The 27,993-nt window shown below is 44.4% G+C and overlaps 1 protein-coding gene across 1 annotated transcript; it reads right to left on the bottom strand.

Moving 5' to 3' along the window:
* Positions 1-8,087: 8,087 nt before the first annotated feature.
* On the bottom strand, positions 8,088-12,947 carry NPY1R (neuropeptide Y receptor Y1). Its single transcript, XM_037377555.1, has 2 exons — positions 12,056-12,947; positions 8,088-11,935 (listed from the first exon to the last, which is right to left on the bottom strand). Exons 1-2 carry the CDS (start codon positions 12,752-12,754, stop codon positions 11,477-11,479), a joined length of 1,158 nt encoding a protein of 385 aa, XP_037233452.1. The 5' UTR covers positions 12,755-12,947; the 3' UTR covers positions 8,088-11,476.
* Between the last annotated feature and the right edge of the window lie 15,046 nt (positions 12,948-27,993).

Below are 27,993 nucleotides of genomic sequence, written 5' to 3'. Positions count from 1 at the left end.
AACCAGGACAGTCTCTTCTCGCAGATAACTAGCAACAGCACAAGAGGAAATGGCCTTAAATTACACCAGGGGAGGTTTAGATTAGATATTAGGAAAAACCTCCTCACTGAAAGGGTGATCAAACATTGGAACAGGCTGCCCAGGGAAGTGGTTGAGTCACCATCCCTGGAGGTATTTACAAAATGTGTAGATGCGGTGCTTAGCAACATGGTTTAGTGATGGACTTGGCAGTCCTGGGTTAACAGTTGGACTTGATGATCTCAAAGGTCTTTTCCAACCTAAATGATTCTGATTCTATATTAGAGCAATCAGAACTCTTTCAAATTCAGCTGGCTTCAGAGTTGCAAAAGAATAATTTTTACTGTCAGCACCTTCACTGACAAGTTCTCTCTCTAACATAGAAACCATGTTAAACTGGATTTTACTATTCAAATAATTGATAGCTTTATTTTAAAAAATAATAATTAAAATGCCCAAAACACAAATGCTGACAAACACATGTACTATAGCTTGGCCTAGAAACTGATCATTGTCAGAAATTTCCTACCACAGGCTATTGCAAATAACAGAATGAATAAGATTTAGATTCCATGTATCTATGCCCTCTATCTGCTCCTCACCCCATGAAATTTGCCTCAGCTCTTGTCTCATACTCCCATGCAGACTAACACCGCATTACCACAACTCTTGGTTGTGGGTCCATAACTCTTGGACCCCATGGTCCTCCTTCCCATGCTGCCCTGCCTGGCTCAGACATAAGAGCGTACTCATTGCCCGGATAATGCCAGGCAGATGGCTGCTGCCAAACAGAGCAGGAAGGCTGAGTTTCCTATTCTTTTCCTTACTTAGGCACTGACAGAAATGTTTTCACCTGCATAGCTCCCAATCTTCTCCAAACTTGTAAAAGTACAACCGTTCCAAGTTACTCTTACATTCATTGCTTTTCTAACAGTGTGTATATAAATCAAATATAGTTTAACGGGTCTATCTAATAGTTTATTATACCAAATCTGGATATCAGAGTGAAGTATGTATGAAAGGTTACTTGGATCTTGCTTAATGGATTAGTAAAAACAATACATCACTTAATGTGTTAGTGTTGAAACATTTACAAAGTAAAAAGGCTTTTTCAGAGTCCAGTGTCTCTTAAGAGATTAGTGAAATCAGTTGTTTTGTTTTCAAGATGCCTAAAGGATTGACATTTGATAACATTATCTCTGTTATAACACTGGAGTAAAATAAGTGGAAAGTTAACAGTAACTACAGCATAGTAAATATGATTGCAAATAGATATGTTTTAGAAACATACAATAATTCATAGCTTGGAGATAAAAACAGCTTCTCTGAGAGCTTTACTTGAAGAGAGGTTTATATTCTATCGATAATATGCTGTTGTTCACAGAGTAAGAATGGTTGAGATTAGAAGGAACTTCTGGAGGCCAGGTAGTCCACCCACTATGCTCAAGCATGACCACCTAGATTTGGTTGTCCAGGACCATGTACAAATGGGTTTTGTTTACCTCCACGGATGAGGATGCCAGAGCCTGGCTGGGCAGCCTGTGCCAGTGCTCAGTCACCTACACAGTAAAAAAGTGTTTCCTGATGATCAGAGGGAACGTCCTCTGTTTCAGGCCCATTGCCTCTGGTCTGTCACTAGGCACTGCTGAACAGAGCCACTGATCACCATCCTCCAGGCCTGGCTGTTCAGCCAGTTTTCAATCCACCTTACTGCCTGCTTATCCAGCCCATACTTCATCAGCTTGTCTGTAAGCATGTTATGTCAGAGAGTGTTGACAGCCTTACTGAAGTCAAGGCAGACAATATCTACTGCTCTCCCCTCATCTTCCAAGGCAGTAGATGGTTTGGTAAGATGAACTTCATCATTGAAGGTTTTCAGGTTGGTTAAGCATGATTTCCCCTTTGAGAACCCATGTTGACTACTCCTGACCACCTTCCTGTCCTTCATGAGCCTGGAAATGGTTTCCGGGATTAGTTGTTCAATCACTATGAGGTAAGGCTGAATCCCATCGGGTCAATGGACTTATTTATGTCAGTTTGCTTAAGTATTCCTTGACCTGATCCTCTTCCACCAAGGGTATGCTTTCCTTGCTCCAGCCTTTCCCCTGGTCTCCAGGTCCTGGGATTTCTCTGGTCATACTAGTAAAGGCTGAGGGAAGAAAGCATTCAGTACCTCAGCTTTTTCAATGTCTTGTGTGACTGAGCCCCTGCCCCATTTAGCAGTGGACCAACTTATGCCCTAGTCTTTCTTTTGCTGCTTATGTACTTACAGAAGCCCTTACTGCTGCCTTTCTTGTTGCCTTGATCCTTCACCAGACAGCTCCAGTTGGGCTTTGTCTTTCCTAACCCTGTCACTGCATGCTCAAGCAGTGTCTCTATATACCTCTCATGTTACCTGTCACTTCTTCCCCCTTCTGTGTACTTACTTGTTATGTTTGAGTTTTCCCAGGAGCTCCTTGTTCATCCATGCAGGCCTCTTTGTCTTCCCACTCATTGGGATGGACTGTTCTTGAGCTTGCAAGAGATGATCCTTGAATACCAACCAGCTTGCCTGCGCCCCTCTTCCCTCGGGGGCCTTATCCTATGAGACTCTTCCAGGAAGATCCATGAAGAGGCAAAAGTCTGCTATCCTGAACTCCAGGGTTCTGATCTTTCTTTTTGCCCTGATCCCCACTTACAGGATTCTGAATTCCACCATTACTGCAGACAAGGCTGCCTTTGATCTTCACATCCCTGACAAGCTTTTCCTTGTTTGCAAGTACGAGGTCCAGCAGAGCATGTCTTCTCATTGGCTCCTCTGTCACTTGTGTTACGAAGTTGTTATAAATGCTCTCCCAGAGCCTCCTGGGTTACTTATGCCCTGCAGGTATCAGGGTGGTTAAAGTCTACCAAGAGGATCAGGGCCTGTGAACATGAAGCTGCTCCTAGCTGTCTGTAGAAGGCCTCATCTACTGTTTCCCTGATCAGGCAGCCTGTAGGTGACACCCACTGTGGTGTCACCCATACTGGTTTTTTATTTAATCCTCACCCGTAAGTTCTCAGTTGGCTCTTCATCCATCTTCAGAAGAGCTCCATGCATGCCAACTGCTCTCTCATGTAAATGGCAACTCCACTTCCTTGTCTTCCTGTCCTTTCCTCCCGAAAAGGCCTTCACTGCAACACCCCAGTCATGGGAGCCATTCCACCACATCACCATGTTCCCGGCAAGACCATAGCCCTGCAATCAAACACAGATCTCTGCTAACATTTATTCCCCATGCTGCACTTTAGTGTACAGGCACTTCAGAGAGGCACTCTGGCAGCTGGTTTCCCAGAAAGGGTCTGGGGATTTTTCCCAAGTTGGTGTCTTGTAGGCACTTCCTTGCTTACCTGAAAATGCTTGAGGTGACCCCATTCAAGCTGTTTTGTTAGGTTTCTCTTTGCCTTCATTCACACCACCTCAGGCCCTTTGCTTGTCAGGCCTGTCCACCACTCCCTCACAGGATGCTGGTAATAATCTTCCATCTCACATCATGACGTTTAAACACCCTTTACCAGGTCAACCATCCTGCTGGGAAAGATACCTTTGCCTCACTTGGTGAGGTGGACTCATCTCTTCCAGGCAGGTGCTGATCCTCAGACAGGGTCCCACGGTCACCAAAACCCCACTGCCAACACCAGCTGCACAGCCAGCATAGCTTGGTGTGGTCCTCCCAGAAACATGCCCTGAACATAAAGACTGCTAAAGGTTTAGGGCCTTTTTATAAATATTTAAAATTCACTTAAAGTCAGCATTTTAAAATGCTTCTTTAGGTGATATTAAACATATATCTACATTTTACTGCGTAGCATATAATACTTTAGATGATAACACCTATAACATGTATGTCCTGCTTAGAAGAACAAACCTATTCAAAGAGCAGGTATTCAGCTTACCCAATACCATTTCACCCTCAACAAGCTTTGGCAAATCTGTCAGGTCTGAGGGAAAATTATCAAAAATTCAAAAGCCAAGGAAAGGAAGGGAGAACAGGAAGCAAAAGTACATCATTTCCTTAAGGAACAGCAAGTTTAAATATTCAGTATGCTATCCTGATCCTAGGTAATATAAAATCTATGGACCTAAAAAACAGTTTGACAGGCTTCACAGCCTGATCTCACTTACCTGTCTCATCTACCCCATAATCTTCTGAACAATGTCAGAGGTGGTTCTGCAGCATTGGACTAAGATGAGTGAGACCAGGCTCACACTTTATAATTTTATGAAGTCACTGGGTTATCTGAATGCATAATTTCCACCATAAAAACATTAGTATTTGAATTCAAGTTTCTACATGTTGACTTAAAGGTACCCTTGCCTAATTTTGAATACAGCCTTTTGTAAACAACTATTTGCATTGAGTTTATTCATGATTGCTGATGTTCCTGCTGTGGGAGCATCACTACCAGGTAAATCCGCAGCCTTTGCTGCAAGCTGAGATTCCTTACTGCCTGGGGTGAATTTTAAATGTAAACTATACTGTCCAGCTATTAGGGATTTTTTTTTTGACTAAGTGAAAAAAGTAGCAGCGATAATAGTAATAAAAAAGCTCGCAGTTTTAGTAGTGGAAATCTATAAATGCCTATACCTGTCAAGAGCCAAAACTACATTCAGAATTGCTAGTGCCTTCTTCAATTTTCTTTGAAGCAAATTGGTTTAAAGCAGAAAGCCAGACATCTTGGCAGACACATTTAACATGTAACTATGTCAAGAAAATACATCCTAAGTAAAACTCACAGAACCAGAAGGATACCTTTACTGTAAGTACCAGCTGAAGATGACTTTTTGGTATGTCACTGACTGACATGGGTGACTGTGGAGTTGTGTCTGCTGAGCCCACACAGACAGAGAACCATCGCTTTTTATGGCCTGCTGCCCTCTCTAGGAAGCAGATATTCAGGCATGTATTGCACCTTGGTGTCACTTGGAACAAGTACCTTACCCAAGGCTCATTGATGTCAACGGGAAGTTTTCCATTAGCCTTGCAGTGTTTTAGGTCAGGCTTTAAGGCTCTTACTTTAGCACCTGTCCAATTACAAGCACATGAGCATGGTGACTGACATCCAGGGGACTACCCCTGTGCCCAAAATGATAATAAATCAAGGCTTAATTGAAGAGCCTCAATGCTATAGTCATAATAATAGTGGGGGAAAAAATATAATCTAGTCCTATCTATTAAATCTATTAAATGTACAACATTTACCAGTCTTAAAGAGAAAGAAGTGAACACTTCTGCATATACACCTTCAAGTATATTGCAATGAGAAGCTTACAGGCAATCATGAGGGTCGTAGGTAAGGAAACAAGCTGTGTTACCCAGCACCTCCTCTAGCTGGATGTCTCCAGAGGCTGGTCACCAAGAGGAAACACTAGATACATAGGCTTAGCTGACATACAAAATTACAACAAAAGCTCTAAATGGCAAGGGCTAAATAACAGTATGCAAAAAATATATTTTCTACTTCTCCACCCCCTCAAACATCACCACATTGGCAGTCACATTTCTACAAATCCTGTATGGCCTTTCACCCATATGTTCAAGCACACATTGAATAGGATCTTTCAAGAACATCTTTTTACAGAGAGCTTTTATTAAGAAACAATATAAATAGCATAACAAAAATGTCATACCTTGGGGGTGGGGGAGATTGCAAATTGAAAAATAGCAGCACAATATCAGTGTTAACACAATCCAAGAAAGACAAAGGAGAGTTTTGTTGATCAGGTTACTCCTCCTGCCATAAACAAACATTCTCCATGTTGTGCAGAAGTGAAAGCAAATGGAGTCGTGCAGTGGGTGGGTGCAATGAAAAGCTGTCGGGTTTCGATTGTGCCAAAAACTTTTAGTTTCCTTCACCTCAAAAAGAGATCTAGATTAATCTAAGGTGAAGAATCTTAAAATAAATTTTCAGAGTCATTTGTAAAGACACATATCCCTTTTCTGACAACAGGAGGCGAGACCCTATTTATCACGAATCCTTTTCTGACCACCACTTTGCCCAAAAATATATTTACATGTCAGTCTGTTGGCCCCAAAAATAAATAAATGTCTGAGTCTCCCTTTGAGTCTTTTTGTGTATATCTGACAGAATGCAACAAGGCTTCATCTGGATCTTCTGCTTTTTTGCTCTTTTCCACTCTATCTATTTCCCTGTATATCTGAAATCCTGCATAATTTGTGGCAAGTTAGTTAACCATGCAGAGCCTCTCCTGTGTAGCAATCTCAAACACATTTGCATCCGGTGCAAATTTCTTGCAACTAAGCCTGGTCTGTGTCAGATAACCAGATCATCAACCCGAAGCTTTGGAAAACACAAGACAGTATGTGCTGTCTGTTTTGCTGCAATGAGCTGAATGCTCTTTATGGACATAATTCCTACATAGGCTTTTTAAATTATGTACTTCTATGGAGTGTGAATTTTTAAAAACTTGCCTACCAGAAACTTACCAGAATATAATTTTAATGGAAGAAACTATTTAAAGCACTATCCTGAATAGAGTTGAATTTTACCGTATACCCAGGCGCTTTACAAAATGAGAGCACAAATCCTTATGATTTCCTCAGAAACCAGCTGTCAAGGGTATGAAGTGATGGCAAAAGGACCATGGAAGTTGGAGGAAGGGAGGCAGTAGTCAGAAGGGCTAGTGCTTGCCCTGGAAACTGGCTGTCCCTTAGCAGCCTGTACAGATAACGGGAAAGAAACATTTTGGTAGATGCATAGCACTTGGAGTAGAGCAGGTGTGAGTGCCCTCGGGTTGCCACTGGAAGAGGCTAGGAAAACTGCCATCCTCCAGCTAGAGTTAGTCTTTGTGAATGCTCTCCCTGATATTTGAAATATCAACTTCAATTAGACCATTAACACTGTTCTGCATGGGCAGGAATATTGAATAGAAGTGATTTCTGATCACAAATTAATGAAAGTGTAAGAGACTAAAGCTGGTCATATTTTTTCCTTTTACGTGTAATTATCAAACATTTGAAATCCTGCAAAACACGGATAGAATAATTTTCTTTCATGTCAAGTTTAGTAATGACTTGGATATTAGTAATGACTCAGGGAAGCAGATACCACATATTACGGAACATAGGAATGAAGAGGACATGGTAGAGCTTGGAGTTGTATATATCCTTTAGTCAAGAAATGGCTGTCAACAAAATTTATCATTTGGTTATAATTATTATTTCTCCACCCTTTCTACTCAGATGAATGAATTTAATCTGTTGCAGACAGAGCTGTTATTTAAGTTCAAATTTCCTACTGTTATGTATGTTTTAAAAATGAGAACAGAAAAAAAGTTTCCTTATTGCCTTCATTCTCTAAGCACTGGTTTGGTAAATTCTCTGATACAAGGAATTAGGAAGCAAAGCTTTAAACTGAAGCATTATCAGGCACTGGATTCCAGAGAAAAAACAGAGAAAAATCCAGAGAAAAACTATATGCCGTTAATTTATTTCCATAATAAGCTGAAATCCAAAATCTGATTTTTAGGAAAAAGTGTGAGCTTCCAGCCAGCAGTACACTTTATTCAGTAGAGTGCCTAGACAAATGATTAAGTAAATTCTCCATTTTCCTGAGGTAAGAATCAGAATTTGATGAACAGGCCTGGATTTAAACATACGCTGATTTACAGTCTGAATATGAATCAGTATCAAATCTTGCTTAAGCTCCATTAATAATAGCTGGTACTGTACTGCAAGGCAGCAGAGTCAGAATCTATGACCCTTAGCCCTTCATACCATCATCAGTGATGAGATGCAGTCGGCGTCAGCTCAAGTGACCTGGGAGGTCCTGTCATGTTAATTCCTTTTCCTGGTTTAAATCTGATTTCTTTACGAGGTAGAAAAAACAGGGTTGATTTTATGTTTTTTAAATATACAGCTTTTTCCTAGCAAAAGCAGCTATTATTATCAATGAATTGCTTCCTTTGCTATTATCCTTTTTTTTTAATCAAGATGTGAACATTGTGGATTATTGCATGTAGTGACAATGACACAACCAAGAGATACGTTGAAAAAAAAAGTGATATGGGAGTACAGAAGTATTTATTGAGATGACATACTAATATGCTGGTGTATTTAGATTATGCAGACACTTTCAATATCTGTGGTGGATAAAAGTGAAGCTTAAGATGATAAAATAACTGACAAATTAAGCAGATATCAATGTTTATTAAATAGTTACACTTGTCATTTAAGGCTGTAGATTTGACATGAAATGTATTGCACACAAATAGTAAGATACATTGTTGTAGATCCTTTGCTGTTCTGTTTTTCTGTCAGTAAAACTTTTTCTACAAATCTGAAAGAGTAAGAGTGATTTTCAGGCTTTTGAGATAGGAATCAGCATGTGCTTAAGTCTGGGGAGTTTGACAAAACAGCACATGGGAGGAACAAACATTGAACTAGAATGACTGAGAAATGAGAGAAAAACATGAAATCTGACAGCTCACCCTCTAAAGAAATTTAGCATATAGAGGATGAAAAGCCATGCTGGAGCTCTGAAAGGGAAAAAAGGATTAGTGTTGTAGCCAGGTGTCAGGAAGGGAAATCCTCCAGTGGCTTTTGAGGGCCCCAGTGTCAAGTCATGAAACAAAAGACAAAAATACTGCTCTCAGTAGATGTCATCCATGCCCTGCAGATGTCAGGTCAGCACCTCGAAGGGACTAGTTTTATCTTTGTCCTCATAACAAATTCTTTAGAAAAGCAATGATTTTGCTTCTGAAATTATCCAAATGCATTTTCCTGCTGAACACTCTTTACACTGTGTTCATTTCCACTGTCGTTCCTGGCAGCATCCCCTGTGCTGTTTGTACGATGATGTGCTAGCCTGTGACCTTAGCAGAGGCTCAGAAAGACTTCTTGCAGGGAAGTGAAGAAACATGTACGAGAAGCCTGATCCTAGGGCAGCAGCACAGCGGAAAAATGGCTCCTGAGTTTAACATGGATGAGCCAAAGGAACACTCCTACTTACATTTCACCTTACCAGGTGTCGGCAGGCAAAAACTTCTGACATGCATTCTCAGGAGACAGTATGAGATGGTATCAGAGGGGCTGTATGATTTGAGACTGTACCTCAAGCAGGAGAAAGGTTGACATAGAAGGAATTACAGTGCTATCCCACTGGAGACCTCCGAATCGTAGGGCACACCAGGTTTTGGTCTCTGCACCCGCAAATTCCTCTGAAGTTGCTCCAACACGTACTCTGTATAAACACCTAACTCATCCTGATCAAAAATTTCCAACAAACTAACTGGAAACTTTCTCAAATAATTCGATTTTCTCCTTCTACTGGATTGGAAGAAAGTGCTTTTTTCAAAAATGTGAAAAAAACATAAAATTCTTTGTGATTTTTTTTTCTAATGGGAAAAACCCACTGTAACATTCTTAATAGAAACCCATGGCCAGTTTTCTACATTGTATCTCTTTGTGAAAATGCACACCCCTTAGCATATGAAAATTACTCTAAAGTGACAGGGGAATAATTTCAGGACACTCTTCTTAAATTATTAGTAACACTTCCATAGAGAACCATAAAGAAAAGGGAAATCTCATAAAATACAAAAGGGCAAAGCTCTGAAAGGGGGAATGTAGAAAATGAATTATAGGATCCAACTTTCTCTGTTCTCAACCACAGAAACCTCCTTTTTAATTAGATTATCTGCCAGTAGAGAAATACATTGAATTATAATGCACAAGAACACATTGCTGTTTTAATATTCTACACTATTTATAAGATAGCACAAGGCACATTTTTTGACTTCTAAATACGGGCAAACCAAATAACTTTCATTTCTTAGGCATTTATCCATGTCAGTTTAGAACATATTAATTTTACTATCACATCCTGAGATCTTTTTAGTCAGGAAGGTATCAGGTCAAATTTACATTTATGCTACATTTACATTTATATCCATTTTCAAGACTTGTTTCTCTGCCAGAACGGTTTAAAGTGACCTTGCTGAAAAAAATATTGGGTCTATATTGGCTTTTAAAAAGCTTATTATTCAAAAAGACATTGATTATACATCAAAGTACACTATATGACACAGAACCTCAGCTGGCTAATATTGTTGTTTCATTTACAGCAGATTCCCCTCAGCTGGGGATCTAGTCATGTATGTTTTGTGTAATTAGAGGATATATATTTTAAGCAATAACACACAGACCTCTATTGTGTATATTTGGCAAATATTTCTGCACTTCAACCAACTGTGGAAACTGCGTTTGGAAGCTAAACATACCAATTACACCCAAACTATATCCATATCCTACTTCTAAATTTTGCAAATCTTGATTAAACCATCCACTGTCTTGGAGATAATCCAGATTTATACCGTTGCATCTGAACACAGAATATTATGAGGCTATACATAATTTATATAGATCAGCATTATTATGAAAAGAATTAAAAGACTTAGGTAGGTAACGCTTATTTAATACCAGACTTGATTTTCACTGTCACCTGCAAGGATGGAATTACATCTTTTCCAGACAGTGAACAGTCACATCCCCCTTTAGACTCTGGACGTAGGTCTCAAGGATAATTTACATGGTTCATAGGCTTGAGATAGACAGTACATTTCATCCCAGCAACACTAACTCTGTGATGTCAGTGATGGCAGCTGAAAATGGGGTTTGGGTTTTTTAAATTATAAAGCCTGTATTATTAAAATCAGCTATAATCAGCTGGGGCTGAAGGACTATTTGTGCTTTCATTCGCTGTGGTGAAACATCAGAGTTATCCTATTGTGCTCTGTGGAATTACTGTAGGCTTTTATTCTTGTAAATGCAAACAGAATTTCTCTCTTAATCCTGTCTTTGAACCTAAGTGATTACAGCCTGAATTGCCTCTATGAATGAGACAACTGCATGTCCCTGTTTAACATATTCTACAGGTTTCACAGAACCATTTTCTGCATGCCTACACTGATTTTACAGGGTTTTAACATTGATGAAAGGCCAGATTAAAAAAAAAGAAGAGTAAGAAGAAGTGTTCCAATCAGAATGTCCTAATTGTATGCTGGAATGGGTGTCCTCTGTAGCGACAGCCTTCCTGTGGCTCATATTGTTTCTAATGGTCTTAGATAGATGCTCTTAAAAACTACTTCTTTGAAAAAGATCAATAAATATATTTTTGTGCTAAAGCGTATAACTATACAAAGAAAACAGAACAAAAGACAGCTGATGAAAACCATAGGTAGTAGCAGGTCCAAGTATGTCTCATAATAAGATTCAGATATAACTGCTGCGAACATTAAAGCAGTAAAAGGGGCAAAGCTGCACAGCAAACAATTTCAAGGTGACAACAATAAAAGTTCCTTGGAAAAAGAAGAAAAACATTACCCATTTTGACTTGTTATGTAATTGTGCTTGTCCCTAGACATGTTGCACCTGCAATCACGCTTGCAGCAGTTTGGTGTAGAATTTTTATTACTTCTTTATATTTTATCATCATCATCACTATTTATTTTTGTAAATGCAACTGGGCTTGCCTGCTTTAAAGAGGTTTTTGAAACATCTGTGTGCATGGTGGACATGGCTATAGTCTCATAATCCTCCTCACGGGTGCGGAAATTACAAAAATGAAATAAAAACTGCAGGTCCCTTTGGAAGTTCTTATTGAGAAACCCATAGAAGATGGGGTTCACACAGGTAGAGATCATGGCAGTGAGGTGGCAAATCAGGAACAACAGGTTGTGGCTGCAGGTAGTGACAGGCAGGATTTCATGATTCCAATCAAACACGATGTTGAAGATGGTGAGAGGCAGCCAGCAAACTGCAAATGCGACCACTATTGAGATCAGCATGATGTTGATCCTTTTGGTTTCAGAGGATCTGTATTTATTGTCCCTCATCTTGTCCATCATGTTGTTCCTTTTTTTTAATCGTATGTATATCTGCAGGAAATTCAACAAAGAGAAACATGTGGGGTAATTTAACCGACAACCATCATCTTTGCAAGGGCAAACAAACATCAGACAGAAAGAACTATGTATCGCAAGAGGATTCTCTCTTACCTTGAAGTAGCAAATAAATATAAAACAAAGCGGTCCAACATACTGAATCACCAAAAGTGTTGTGGTATAAGAAAGCCTGGCAGTGTCCAAGGGGAACAGGTCCAGACACACGTATTTGTCCTTATACTCATCAAATGTTATGTTTCTGAAGGGTTCATCTGTTAACACGTGGTAGATCAGGAAAGGCAGAGAGGAAGCTGTGGCTAAAATCCATATGGCAGCAATCCCCATGTAGGCATGCCTGTTGTTTGGCCTCCAGCCACGGGGATTGATGATCAGCTGATGGCGTTCAATAGCGATGAGGACTAAGGAAAAGACCGAGACGGTGATCGAGGCACATTGCACGAAAGGGTTCAGTTTGCACATGGCCTCCCCAAATATCCAGTGGTCCATTAGCGTGTACACGAAGGTAAAGGGAAGACACATGATGGTCACCAGGAGATCAGAAAAGGACAGGTTGACAATGAGGATGTTGGTAACATTGCGCATCTCCTTTTGTTTTAAAATGATGACAATCAAGGCCAGATTCCCAGAGACGCCCAGAATTATCACGGTCCCATAAGCCAAGGCCAAAGTGAAGACCATGGCCAAAGGCACGTGGCAGTCCTCATCCTCAAACTGCAAGACCTGCGAATTCTTCCCCGAATAGTTCAGGAGGCCGGAGACGTTGCCCAGGGGGGCGAGGCCCGAGGCGTCCATGGCGTTTCCCACCGGCGCAGGGCGCCCGCCGCCGCCGCCGCTCCGGAGCGCCCGGCCGGCCCGTCAGCCCGCCAGCCCCGCGGCCCGGCCCGCCGCCCGCCGCCGCATGGCCCCGCCGCCTGCGGAGAGGGAGAGGAGCGCGGCGTCACCCGGGCACGGCGCCGCCCCGCACCGCGCCCCGCCGCTGCCCCCCGCCAGCCCCCGGCCGCACAGCCGCGGCGCCACCGCCTCCCGCGGGGCAGCGAGCGCCCCGGGACCGCCCGGCCCGCTCCGCCCCGCGCCCACCACTCCGCATGGCGCCCCGGGACCGCCCGCCCCGCTCAGCTCCGCTCGCCCCGCTCCGCGTCCCCCGTTCCGCCGCTCGCCCCGCTCCGCGCCCCCCCCGCTCCGCGCCCTGCGCTTCGCCGCCCGCTCCGCGCCCTCCGCTCGCCCCGCTTCGCGGGTGCGCATTGCCGGCCCGGCGGCCGGGGCAGCCCGCGGGGGCACGGCCCGGGGCGGGAGCGGCTGCAGCCAGCGGGGGCAGCGGCGTAAAACGGGGTCAGACCTGGGGTCTGGGGGGCACGCGGCCCTGCCCTCCCAGGTTACACGCAGTAACGAGCCGAGAAGCACTTTCCGCCTGCCGTCCGTGCAGCCCTGGCGGTTTCCACCTTTTTTACAAGTTTAACCTGTAAAGGTCGCTAGCTGCTTTGAGGGGAGTTACATCCAGCCGTCACACCAAGGGGGGCGGCGGGAGGGAACCACCTCTGAATAACGTGAGAGGAGGAAAAGGTAACTCCCAAAACCGCTGCGTGCTTTTTTCCCCAGTACACACACCTTATGTTCGAGCGGCCGAGTGCCCGCAGCAGCTCTGGCACTGAGTCAAAGGCAAGTCAGAAACTCTGAACACCTTAATCTCAGCTAGCAGTGTTGTACGGGGGGGGGGGGGGGGGGGCGGAAGAAAAAAGAAAATAAGAACAAAAAGAAGACAAAAATTAGCAAAATTTAAACATTGCAGAAAATTTCTTTAGCCATGCAGCACAAATAGGCATGCCTAAATAACCGACCCCTTTGCAAGGGGCCTTGGATTTTAAAATCGGAGAAACTCAGGCATATGTGTTCAGGAGAAAGAAGAAAAAAAGAAAGAAAAATCAAATAACCTGACACACCTTTATTCCAACTCACCATTAGCGGCAGCTGCACTCAATCTGGAACTTTCCCTTTTCCCACTCTCCCATGAGCTAAATTTATTCCTCACTTAACCCTAGGTTATGGTAATGAAAGTAATGCCACGTCTAATTCACACAAGTGGGTTTCAAACCCAGCTCCATATGGCACTTATCAGAAAAGCTGTAAAAACATTGCCCACTAAAACATACTTCATTAACAGTAACCCCAAATGGGTAAGCATTTGGTCTTCAGTGATGGTTGATATAAATCTCAGTGCCACCTCAGTCTTCGCAGCAGAATCACCTCTGTCTGTTACTGGTGGCAGACACCCCTTTAACCAGCCACACGCTGGGGACCAGCACTGGGGCTGCCTCCTCACCAGGCAGCGTGTGAGGGCTGGGCTTGCAGCTCCAGCTCCTCCTGAGGGTCAGCCAAAGGATGCCCATGCCCATGCCATGCCTTCTCACTGCCATCGTGAGCTCACCTCAGCTGGCTCTGCTGCTCTTTATAATCACCCCACGGCTACATAAAACCACGACAAGTGATGTAGCTTGCCTCTGAGTGACATCTTACTGGCAAATTAACATCACTGCGTTTGGACAAAAGGCATCTCTCTCTGAGGTTTGGCTACTCTAATTTTCAAGCTAGCTAGGCATGTATGTGTGCGTTAGCTCTCAGACCTGCTGCCTCTGCTAACTAATTTTATCAGGTCTCCCTAGTCCACAAAGTCTGTTTTAGGGTCCTATACAGAACTTCTCACCCCCAGGGCCTCTTGAAGCATTGCTTCAGCCAGAGCCAGAAGTAGGTGCTTTACCCAAAGGGCCAGTGTGTGGGGTGACGTGGAGAGCCAGGACTCCTCAATTCCAACAGATTGACTTTACCCCAGCCCGAAAATCACCATGTGGATTTAATAACAATCACCACGGGCACTCATTCAGCATGAGGTGGGCAGTCCAGCCCTGGGACTTGAGAGGGTGATGGCAGGAGCAAAGGGGGCAGAGGCCATGTCCTGCGAGGAGAGAACGGGGCAGGTTTTTCACCATCTGGGACCAAACTGCATCCAGCAACAAGGTGGCCAAGGTTCCGGTTTCTTGGGTTTCCTTTTCCCTTAGCCAAGCTCTCCTCCTGCTTATTTATTAAACAGCACACTCAAAACCAGAAAATGTCACTGCTCCTTCTTCCCTTGCCTCCCCCCATACCAGAGATGCAATCTAAGAGCACAGCCGGGAACGAGCTGAGGAACAGCGCTGCTGGCAAGCGACAAGCAGTCCTTCCTCCCTGCCCACCTCCCCAGGATGGACCAGACATTGGGGGGGATGAAGTCGTATCTCATGGACAGCTGCACTGTTCCCTGTGCCCTACCCCACCAGCTTCCCATCCTGGGTGCTGGCGTGGGGTGGGGGGAGCCCTCAGCTCTGCAGACCCCTCTGGGTGGTCGCACGGTCTCCCCCACCCCACATTCCCTTCCGACTCTCCAGGATGATCTTGGTCAAAAGTTTCGCAGCAACAGCCAGAGAGAGTGGCAGAAGGTGCCGCGGGTGGCTCGCAATGCACCGTAAAGCTACCGGAGCTGTCAAAAGGCAGCACCAAACACTGCCAGCCCAAGCAGATGGGCCGCCACCACTGGCGAGTCCACGCGGAGCCTGCCCTGCCCGGGGCTCTGCCACCGGCACCCGGGGGAGCAGCCACCAGCCCAACAGGCACACAGCCCCCCACAGCCCCAGCAAAGCCACCGCAGGGGAACTCACCTTGCAGCTGCGCTGCCCGGCTGTGAGCTGCTCGGGGTGGCTCTGGAGGCTGGGAAAGGGGAAGGATCCTCCGGTATTCCTGCGGCTGGGAGCCTGGAGATTGCTGAGGAGGGCTGGAGACTCCCCCTTAAAGCCCAACTCCACCTCACCCGGCGTCACATGATGGTGCTCTGCTGAGCAGAGCCTGAAAATCTCACTGCAAGCACATCACCTTTAAATTACACATCTGGGGGTGAGTTGCCTAGTAATTCCGAAATAAGTGCAATTAAATATTGAAACAAAAAGGGAGGGGGAGAGCGAAGGGAAGAGCTCGGGAAGGAGTTTCACACCGCTGCCTGGCCGTTTCAGCATTTTGTCTGCAACTTATTGCCATCTTGTGGCCACAGTAAAGATGGAATGGCTTTGCTGGAAAGGGGGCGAGGAGGCGGTTTTAAGTTTAAGGAGCAAGTTACAAAGTTCGAATTTGGCTTTTTAAAGCAGTACAACTAGCTTCTGCTCTGTGTTTATCATGAAGAGTGACTGGATTAACAACAATTCTCAGGTTGCTGTTCTTGCTATTTTTTTGTTCAGCTGGAAGTAATAAACTATTTTAAAAATAAATGAAGTCAATGAAGAATCAAACCTCAAAAAAATACAGCTGTCACTGTGGCCCTTGTGGGTATTTTTCTGTTTCTTCCCAGCCAAGTGGTTCACCATCCTGTATGAACTATGGAAAATGGAAGGCATTGCTGCAGGTTCATACAGAGCAGTGGGAGATTTACAGGGAGCTGGAAGGAAAACAGACCCCTGAAAATAAAGCACGAATCTCAGTGAAGTGCAGAACTGGACAGGTGGTGGCTGTTGTCTTGGCCAGCTCTTCTACTTCTTTTGAAAACTCAAGTTTCCAGCAACATGACTTTTTTTTTTTTTTTTAAATGCAGGTAGCATGAGTAGTTCTGCAAAATGTTACCAGCTATAGGAGGAGTTTACTGTTTACTGAACAAATTCATGAAAAAGAAAATGGAAAATTTTATTTAAAAAACAGTGCATTTGGAAGTCCAAGAGAAGCTACCCAGATAAACTTAAGCAGCACCTTGAAAATGCCCTGAAAAAACCCTGCAGACTGTATTAGGAGTTTGGATTTCTTGGGAAACAGAAGTACTGCAACTCTTCCAAGGCTCCAGATGAATTTTTCAAATGTAAGGAGTTACATGCTCTTACATCCTTACCTTCAGGCATACTCCTTGTATATGGCAACACTGTTACATCATGAATAACACTCAGGTGAGTCAACCCTGTTAATTACAGCTAAAAAATTAGTTGCACACAATAAATGATTGTAATGTTTTTTGCAAAATGAGCCTCATGGGAAGGTTCCAGAACCCAGCGCTGAGGTTGATATTTACGCTGTGTTTCCAGGAACAAGGCTCAACTGCATTGTAACTTCAGTCCCTGGCATGAGAAAGGGAGGTGCAGGTGTACCTGAAGGCTGCTATAAACCAGCAGCTGAGGCACCGTTGACATTTTGCGGCAGCAGCCAGACGGTAAGCGCAGGCCGTATGTAATGCCTCTTGAGAACTTCAGTCATACACGGGTCTTTAACATGCACCAGTCTCTGAGCAGAGCAAAGGTGGGTATACTCAAAGGTGGGGTTATGCTGAAGGTCACATAAAAAGCATATTTCTCTCTGAAGCAGTGACACTCCAGGCCACGTACAACTGAGGCCTCTTATTGCTATGAACATGGAAGGATCCATCCACATTACAAAATAAGAGAATTATCGTCTGATACAGAGATTTTTAAGGGCAATAGATGTATTGCTAGGCAAGGAAAAAGTCTTTTTTTTTATGCCAGGATGATCCCACCTGTAACACTCCTACCCATATGGGCAAGATGTCTATGTTAAAAATTAAAATAAGAATTCTGTGACACAGAATTGTAGTAGTCTGCCAACAGGTATCCAGAGCAGAGATGCATTTTTTGGACCAGTTCAGAATACGAGGCTTAAGTTTACATGACAAGGTGTTGGTAGCATGTGGGCTGCAGGCGTGGCTTCTGTGAGAGGACACCAGGAGCTGTCCCCATGTGGGACAGAGTCATTTTCATCTGAGTCCAAAATGGACCCACCACTGGCCAAAGCAGAACCTATCAGTAATGCTGGTGGTGCCTCTGTGATAACATATTTAAGAAAGGGTAAAAAATGTCGCGTACCAGTTGTGAGAGAGAAGAGTGAGGAAAATGTGAGAGAGCCAGCTCTTCAGACACCAAGGTCAGTGAAGAAGGAGGGGGAGGAGGTGCTCCAGCTGCCAGAGCACAGATTCCCCTGCAGCCTGTGGTGGGAACCATGGTGACACAAGTTGTGCCCCTGCAGCCCATGGAGGACCATGGTGGGGCAGATACCCTTGCTGTGGTCTGTGGAGAAAGGAGCCCTCACTGGGGCAGGGTTGCTGGCAGGACTTATGACCCTGTAGGGGACCACGCTGGAGCTGGCTGTGCCTGAAGGGCTGCAGCCCACGGAAGGGACCCATGCTGGAGCAGCTCTTGGAGAACTGCAGCCTGTGGGAAGGACTCACATTGGAACAGTTCATGAAGGACTGTATCCCGTGAGAGGGACCCCGCGCTGGAGCAGGGGAGCAGCACGAGGAGGAAGGAGCAGCAGAGACAACATGTGATGAACTGACTGCAACTCCCACTCCTGTCCTCCTGTGCTGCCCAGCAGCATGGGAGTGCAGACAAGTCAGGAGGAAGGAGTGAGGCTGAGCCTGGGAAGAAGGGGTGTGTGTTCGTTTAACTTTGTTTCTCACCATCCTACTCCATTTTTAATAGATTGACCTATGACAGAGGCATTCATCTGCTAACCCAGCAAAATTCAAACACAGAAATGCCATTGTTTCTGCCACAGAAACTTCCAAAGTTTCAGATAGGTATGATCTTTTTCTCCTCCATTTTTTCATGAGGATCTTCATTTCAGCAGTAAATGAAGTGATTCATAATACTTCAGGTTTCAATTGTTAGTATATACAAGAACTTCAAATGTCATATAAACGCGGGTGAAACAAGCCTCACAATACCTCTTTTATACTATGTAAATATAGTAATTACCTACAAGAGATCAAACATAGAACTATGTGTCTCTCAGTGACCTGAACTCAAAGTGATGGCAGCAGATAGGGAGTTATCCACACTGCAGCTGGATGCAAGGTCAGGCTTTGAGCAGTGCGGTGCAGCAATGGAAAGGGCCGCCTCAGTCACTGAGTCTTTCAAACATGTATGCTATACATACGTGCATATATACACACGTGCTATAACCCAAGTCTTACTGCAAGCTTCCTGCTCTGCTACACTGTTGTGTGTGTGCCTGCCTAAGATGACTGAATCTGTTGGAGCTGTATCAGTCTTCTCTGAAGCACTTCACATACATGTGAGCACTAAAACACACTAATAAATAATCACTCTAATGTACAGAGACAGGCTCTTTTTAAACTCTTTCTATTATAACTACATGAAACACATGTGCAGTAATGCCACATAGCATCAGGTATGTTCTGTAGGAAACTCAGGCGTCAGCAGTTCCTAGCTGTTCTGCGCATCTCCAGTCTCAACACTAAGTCGAGCGTCTCCAGCTGGAGCACAAAGCTTACAGAGATGTCAAATAATTCCTCGGTAACTCTTATTCTGTTGATGACCACTGTTAGGACATGAGAACACTGGAGCAGCAACATAGCTACTGTGTTAAAGATTATCCTCTTGCATGGAATAAATATTTTCAGTGCATCAAAGGCACCCGGGACTGGAAGACTGTTTGCTTGTGTGTGTATGTTTATTTGTGTGAAGGCATGACATTGCAAAAAGAGAATAATTACAATAAACAGAGCACAAGTATCTCACCTAAAGAAATAGAACACTGAGTAAAAGAATACAGAATTCCTTTGAAGGAAAAGCACTGAGAAGGGAACAAGATATTTTTAAGAAACACATGGAAAAAAATATGCCAAGAGATCAACCCATCAAAATTCTCTCTCACTGTAACTCTCAAAAATGGAAAAGATATCAAAATGGGGCGCTCACTTCCATTACAATATATTGTCATGTGTTCAGGCAATGCAACGCCTCTGTAAAACTTAAAATCCACCAAGTGAAGGAATATCATGAGAGTTGTTTGTGGTTTCTACTGTATGTAAAACAAACTGAAGTCACCACTATGGAAATGAATAGAAAGACTCTCTGAAGGTTTTTTTAACTTTACTTTTTATTGTTCTCATTTTCTAGTAATGAACATCAGTACTATTGAAATACCTGCATTTCACATTACTCAGATAAGGGAACTCGTGCCCCTTGGGGCAAAAGTCTGTCATCAGTAGACTGAATGGGCATTTTGCTGTTGAGTACAATGAGAACAGCAGAAAAATCTCTGGCTAACAGTGTGTTTATTCTGCAAGGACTGCAAGTGACACTAAACATAACAACCCTGCATCTGACTGCTAATGCCACAAACCCAAAGAAGTGGAGTGAATGCTGTGGATGATTTCTGCTCAGAGCCTTGCTGCTGCAGTTCCAGTTTCAACAACAGAGCCAAGCTGACTAGTGTAAAGCTGTCCTGATCATATGCAATGTTACTTAAAGATTGCCTAAATGATGTCCACCTGGCCAAAATACTAAGTCATGTTTTCTTCTACAGCCACCCCACTCTTTCCATTTGGGGTTCAAACCCATATGCTCATATACAAGCCCTCATCCGGCTTCAGATGAAGCAGAAATAGGCCCTGTGCTTTGGCATCATCATCCAGAAGGGACACTAATAGTCAATGTGTGTAGCACCGGCCAACAAATATGATGACACATGTTGGGCAGCAAAAGGGATCAATTATATGCTCACCCTTGGAAGTATTTTATTAGCTAACTGTCTGAAGTCCTGTCTTTCATTGCAAAGGCATCCTCAACCATTGCAACCTTTTTAGCAGTCCAAGGCTTGCTGCCTCCATGTCCAGCTGCTTTATGTGAGGTAAGAATCTGTGGAAGGGATGGGCCACACAGAAACCAGATGTTACTGGCATTTTTAATAGTACTTTGTAATAGTATTTTAATAAAATTTTTGTGGAGAATGAACAGTTTCGTTGATGGGTGTGAAAAATTTTGACCAACAGAAATGCTTTATGTCTATATCACAAAATGCCTCAAACTCTGTAGTAGCTATGTCCTACCTTTTTAAACTGTCTTGTCCATGGATAGGTGCTCCCTCTGTAGCAGACTTTACCACAACATTAGACTTTGACTCATGGCACATTTTGACTCAAGATGATTGACTGCATTCTGTGGAATTTGTACATTAGGTGGCTTAGACCTTTATTTTTTGTGGCATTCGTCAGTTCTTACTGACTTCCATTGGAGCTTTGAGTCTTCGTGGGTCTTTCACAGTTAGCCTTTAGAGGCTAAATCTTCCAAGATATTGGGATGATACTCCCAAAAACTATACTTTCCAGAATGTGGTAAGAAACATGCCAAAATTAATTTGTATTCATATAAGCACAGAGTTTTCTCCTGTATTTTCTGTTGTGCCTTTCTGACTCAGGAATCCCAGTCTTCTCTCTCCGATGCCCCATTTTTCTTCCCCAGCTCCTCCAGAACGGGTATCTTCCATCATTACTATCTCTTAATTCCTCGAGGACTCCTCTTACGGCTTCAACAACCCTATGGAGGCTGGTTTCTAGCGAACTTGTACTATTATCTGTTGTCAGTCCTGACATTCGATAGCTCTAATGTCAGTACCTTTCCTATCTCTAGATCATCTATTCTATTATTCAGTAGTATTACTGGCAAGACAGAGGTACACACACAGTGAGAAGGAAAATATGATAATGGTCTGAATAGTAATCGCCTCTGATGAGCCCTAGTGTCAGCGGTGAATTGTCCAAATACAGCTGAGAAAAATCTGATGTTATTTACAGGTCCAGGGGGAAAACAAACAAACAAACAAACAAACAAACAAACCAACCCACACCTGCAAGTACATTACTGGTTGATGAGCCCTCCTGGAATAAGACGACAAACAAAACAAGTATGCTATTTTATTCTTAGAGAAAATTACTTTGAGGAAGGAACACCTGTCTTACTGACTGCTGGTGCTAAGCAGCATGTAATTTCTGGAGGCTGTTTGGGAATCTAGAATGTGCTTGCCTGCCTTAGAAACAAAGTCAACATGGAGGTAGGCTGTTCATACCTTTAAGAAGGTATAATGGCATCCCACATAAAACATAGCTGTGCAATGCAAAAAACCGTAATTTCCCGTATGTGGGCTCTGCCAGCAAATTTAGATATTTTTTTAAAGACAAGTCAGTCTGCTGTAGCCAGAAGTTTTCACAGAAAGATAGTGTCTCTAAAACTTTGCTCTTCCCAGGAGTGAGCTTCCACTTCACCCAGTGGGGCCAGCAATGTTGGAAGCTCTCCTGGAACAAGGGGCATTCCAGGTAAACTGGTGCCCTGGGAGATGATCTTAAATCACCCCCATGGCAGGTTAGAACCAAAGTGGGTTTCTATCTTCAGGTCAAATATTTGCATGAAAAGTTTCAAAGCCATCAATGTTAGGTGGGAAGATGGTCAAAAATGCTAAGAACAGTTGCTCAGGCCTGAAAAGGATGAATTCTGTTCTCTGCTGTGACTAACGGGAAAGCTGTCTTAAAACAACGAGATGGATTGGCACGTCACTTCCACCTGGCAGCTCCCAGTGCTCCGCTTGCACACGCCATGATTCACCAGCAGTGGGTGGTGAATAATGCAGGAGCTGGCGAAAGAAGATGGGATGTGATCTTCCTCACCATCCTGGCCTCAAACGCTGAGGATTAAGGCTAATTGTTCCTCGATCATTTACCCTAAAATGAGTGGGTTTTAACCTAAGCTAAATAAGGAACCTAACTGGACTTTTAAAAAGTTATTTTACGATATGATTGATCCAGCTCTTTTGTCTTTGTGTGGAAGTGTCTTTCACGGCCTAATTACACTGACAGCTTTTCTGCAGGGCTGGTAATATCAACTGTCGAAGGAGTGCCTCTGCAAATGGTAAAATCATTATGTTTTTGTGTCAGATTCTGTCACTTGTGCTCCCTGAGACCTGCATGTCACTCCATTCTCCAGCAGCCCTGTAATTGGACTATGATCAATGACTCTTCTTGTGCTACAAGACAGCAGCTGGCAAGAACAGCAGAATTTGTCTTTTCACGCTTTGTGCTATGACTTACCCAACAATTTTTACGCATTGAAGTATTGCTCACTTAAAAAACCACCCTGCCTTCCCACTGATGGCCCAGATGAAATTAAAACCACCCTTTCAATATTTGCCCTGGTTACTGGGTTACTCAACTCAGAAAAGGAAACTGCTGGGGGAAATCCACCACCTCCCACCTGTTCTGAAACCATGGCAGAGATTCAAGGGTGTTTGGGCAGCGTGGCCAGGCGCCCCCCAACCCTGCCCCGCTGGCCAGCGCCGGGCTCAGGGCTCCGCGCCTGCCTGACTGTGCGCGCAGGGCCCGGGGCACGTAGAGCGCTGCCGCCGCAAAACGCTGCTCCCGGATTCCCAGTGGGAAGCTGGGAGCGTCCCTTAAATACCGCGGGCGCGGGGGCTGTGTACGGACTCGTTATTTCCATGGAAACTCTAATTGCCGCCCGGTGCAGCGCTGAAATAGGGGCGCCAGGTACCGCCCGACGCAGCCTCCCGGAGCACGGCTCCGCCAGCCCCAGACCCGCATCGATAGTGGCCACCCCACCGCGTCCGCGCAAGGTGCGCCGCCAGGCCGCGGCGATGCGCGCCCCGCCCCGCTCCCGGGCAGCCGCCGCGCCCCCCGCAGCGCGGCCCGGCCCGGAGCCATGAGCGCGCCCGGGGCTGCCCGCCCCGCCTGGCGCTGCGCACCCGCTGCGCACCGCGGCCCTCTCCGCCCGCCGCCGCTGCCGCGGAAGACCGAGGCGCCGCCGCCGGGAGATGCGCGCAGGTAACGCTCCGCGGGGCGCGCAGCCGCCGCGCAGGCAGCCCCTCGGCCGGACGGGCTCCACGCCGCTCCCCGCGGGGCGGACGCGCAAGTTTGCGCGGGGCAGCGCCCCGCCAGTGCGGGCGCGGAGGTGGCGGCGTTTCGCTTCAGCCCGGGGGGTTTGGGTCCCGCGGGCCCGGCCCCGCTGCCCCTGGGCCCAGCAGCGGGGCTCCCGGCGGCGCGGTGCGGGGTGGTGCGGGGCGCGCAGCCCAGAGCGGCTCCCGGGCGAGGTGCCGGGGGGGCGAAAACACCGATCACGCCTGGTTGGGTTGAGTTGAGCTGGGCTGGGTTTTTGCCGTCGCGAGGCACCGCAGCTGCGCTCCCTTGGCACAGCAGGCAGCCGTGCACCTCAAGTTGTCTGTTCTGCCTCATTGCATCGGACCACATTTCCTTGGAGCTGGAGAAATACTTGGCTCTTGCTTTTGCAGTATAATGTTGCAATTCCTCTTGTAGTTAAGCACGTAGAGAGGCATACCGTTAACGTGCACAAAAATCCCTTTTTTTGGACTCCTGAAGTAACCTCAACCTTTGGAATGCTCTCAGGTTCTCAGAGGAGTTTTTGCCCTCACAACAGCAAGCCAGAACACCTGCAGCAGCAGCGGCAGCACTGCATCTGCAGCTCACGCTGTGAATGTGCGACCCTTCAGGGCTTTCAGGTTTTGGCTCAACGTTATCTCAGCCGTTGATGATATGAGGGCATCCTCACGCGGGTAGTAGCAACGTTGCTCAGTGCTTTCCTTGTGCTTAGGGGGTCAGGCAGTTACAGCCCACCATGTTAACTCATTATAACAGTGTAGAAGTTTAAAGACTTCCTCTGACTTTTTCTGTACCATCCTGATACCACTCTGGTATTATGGAGGCAGAAAGGCAGTATTTTTTAGGAAATTTTAATATTTTGCTTTCTCCCTGTATGTGTTTGTCTTTATTTCTTTTTAAGGTAGAAAAATGTCTCCTAAGACCGTAAATCATTCACAGCTGTAAAGATTTATTGTCCTTTTACACAGATTGAACTGGCTAGACTATTCAGGGACCAGCCAGCGTTAACTTAATAGGTATTAATATTGCAGAACATAAGCTCTTATCCATGAATAAACCTTAATGTAAGTATCACATCTAACAGAAGGAACATTTTCTGAAAGAACAATTGCCTTCAGAGGATGATGATTGCCTGCCTAACTCTTGTGTTCTTGAAAATTTCACTTTAAATCTACAGAGAAAGAGAACTATCTAGCCTATTTGCTCTCCTAAATTACGGTTTATGAGTTTTAAGTGATAGCTTTAAGTGAAATTATGAGATTAACTATAAGATTTTAAACATACTAAACTAGCATATTCTAGGTTATGTGGTAACTTTAACTCAGCTAAACCTGAATAATGGTTTAAGTTCTCCCTGACATGCTCAGGCCTTAGATCAATGGCAACTGAAAGCTCTGAAGCATGATTTTGGTGAAAATAAGAATCACAGTAATCAGAGTCACGCCGAGGTATAACATAAATGAGCGTGACTTAAAGAAGTGTTACTTGAAATCAAGATCATGTACATCAGCTGTCATAAAATACATTTTGCTGTGAAAGGTAACCACAAATACTCTTTGTATTTAATGTTAACTGCATTCATTTGATTCTTACAGTAAATATTCAGACCCACCTTGGGTGCTGCCCTGAAACAGCAGTCCCCCCAGCCCCATGCCACCTAGGCCCCGCCTCGAGCATCCCACTGAAACTACAGGAGACCTAAACAAACCCTCTTAAAGCTCGTGGGGTGTGAGCTCCCAGGGCTGTAGCTGAGCACAGTCTCGGGGAGTGTACGCAGACCAGGCATACAGAAAGGGCACATCATGTGCTTGGCTGATTGATACAGGAGATGAAAGGGATCCAACTTGTGGAGCTGACAGCTAGAAAATCGCCATCAGGTACCTTCAAATTGATTACAGTTGATCTTGAAAGCAGGCGCAAGGGCACCCTGGCACTGTGGTGAATTCAGTTTAGAAATATACCTCAAATATGAGGAGAATGTTCTCTAAAGAGGATATATTGTTTAATTTTATTTCTGACAATGGGCTTTTTAGGAATCTGCATTTTCCTGAAAGCTACAGCCGCATGCCATGCTGGGATTCACCAACTGACAAAAGGGAGAGAGAATCTTCAAAAACAGAAGCAGCTGTTAAAGCAGGAAGATAAATGCCAGTAAGTGCACACAGCCCTGTGAGATCAGTGGTATGCTAATAGGAGCTTGGGGACTGAAGATCGGTGATCTGGGAGGAACGCTTTTCTTTGCATCTTTACTGCCAGTGGCCCTCAAGCTAAGAGGGCAACTGGATCCTTTTGAGCAGGAGAGGAAGCTCTGAGAGCAAGAGATCCACTTGGCAATTCTTTTAAATTTTGCAGGAAAAGTCTGCTTTCATTTCACACATCCAAAATGAAAATAAAATTTTCTTTGGGCATTTTGCAGAGGAAGTGCTGTGATGACAGAAGTTCACCTGTTGAAAGCAGCAGATTATAGTCTGTCTCCCTCCCTCTCTGTCTGTCACTGAAACTGTGACTACAGGGAGATGGTGCAGAAGTAGCTGCAGTGCACTGAAAAGTCTGAGGGTCCAGCCTGGGCCTGACCAGAGCCTGTTGTGCCTTCTTCCATTGCTCCTTCCTCATGGAAATCAGGACATGTGGCAGAGGAGATGGCACCTTCTCAGCTCTCACCCAAGGCAGAAGGCAGCCATAGCACAGGGGGGATGGGGCTGGGCAGCCCGTGCTGGATTTCAGAGGTGCTTCTGCTAGGCTCCTTCAATAATGACGTGTCTCAACAAAATAAGTCTACTTCAGCAAAACCAGCATATTCACTTTTTTTGGTTTTGAAGCATTCTATTAAAAACACAATAAACAACTCTGCTAAAGTCATACTGCAAGAGCTTTACATGGAGGTGTAGAAATCCACAGAACCTTGCAACAACATTTCAACTAAACTTCTAAGAAGAACTCGGTAAACATTAATTTAATAAACATGCTCCAGTATAACAACACATAAAACTTAGTTCCTTGGCCCTAATCTTAGCATTACCTGTGTGGAATATAAATTTCTAGAAGAAAAAATGATTGTAGGTCATCTGATGTAAAAGTCTCTTCCTTTTCACTTTTAGTCACCGGAAACTGAAAGTGGTAGTAGAAAATGACAGCGACACTGTCAGATTCTTTTCAATTCTCTTCATAGAATCCATTGACTAAAACTCAGCAAAATTAAATGAAAATGTACAGATTTCTCTTCAGACCATAGCACGTAATTGAAATGGAGTGGACTAACTTGACAGAGAGTCCTTTCTACCAGTAGAGGTGCCTGCTTTTTCCCATGCACTGATGAACCTGTGGCCTAAGATCAGCCTTTTCAACGACAGCAAATGCCATCAAAAAGTCTGGGGAGGAAACTGCAGTTTTGGTACATGGATTGACACAACTTTCACACTTACGTAGCTGCTAATATAACTTAAGCATTGGTGTGCATTGTTACTACTCATTATGACGGATATCACCATGTGTGCGGATATAACTGTTACTGAAAACAGATGCACTAAGAGCAATCCTAATCTCCGGGTATCTGAGAGAGAAACAACATCTGCAGTTTGTCTCCTTTTACAGGTCAGGCCTTCAATCTAGTATCAGGTAAAACAAGAGACCACACAGAACGATCCCTCTTAGCACAGGTTTACTTATGTAGGCACACATAATGAAAAGCTCATTCCTTCGGAGTCATCGCTGCTTTGAGAGCATTGTAAGAGGCTTTGAGGTTTTTTTGAATCTCAGGATGGCACTGGATTTCCTTCTCTCTTATTAGTCTTCCTCTTCTCAGTCAATGACTGGTTGGTAAGTAAGCAAGATCTGTACAGATTTAGCTCTTGAGTAAAGTTTCACTTCCCTTTCTCAAATAACTCCTGATTGGTATCAAACCTGCTATCAGGCAATGCAATGCTCAGCTAGTAATGGTCTCTTAATCTCTGCAAGATATAAACAGGAAAAAGAAGGTGTCCAAACAAAAAGGAAATTGTCCAGAATTACACTAATGGCTTTTTCATTATTAACTCCTCAGTTACATACAAAGGTTTTTCCTACCTACTACTCAGCTAGGATAAATGTAGTACTGCAAAGGTAACAGAATGTTCACCCTGAGAATATTAGGCAGATAATATTTCATATTGAAATGCAATGTACAGTTGAAACGGCTTTCATGAATCAAAAGAGAGTCTGCAGATCACAGATGCGTGCACACTGAAATCTGCAAAAGCATCAGTTGTAGCAAAACTCATCATTCTTCCATATTGAACAAAGGGGGAAAATGATACAGGTATGACATAATTCCATAATC

Source organism: Falco rusticolus, chromosome 1, assembly GCF_015220075.1.
Source record: "Falco rusticolus isolate bFalRus1 chromosome 1, bFalRus1.pri, whole genome shotgun sequence".
Classification (NCBI taxonomy): Eukaryota; Metazoa; Chordata; class Aves; order Falconiformes; family Falconidae; genus Falco; species Falco rusticolus.
The sequence above is the reverse complement of the archived record's forward strand: the minus strand, read 5'-3'. Positions and strand labels throughout refer to the sequence as shown.

What these genes read in the sequence shown, in the direction of transcription:
- NPY1R (XM_037377555.1), bottom strand. Translation starts at nt 12,754, where the DNA reads ATGGACGCCTCGGGCCTCGCCCCCCTGGGCAACGTCTCCGGCCTCCTG. An exon ending in TATTTATTTGCTACTTCAAG is followed by an intron (nt 11,936 to 12,055) that starts GTAAGAGAGAAT and finishes AATTTCCTGCAG; the next exon opens with ATATACATACGATTAAAAAA.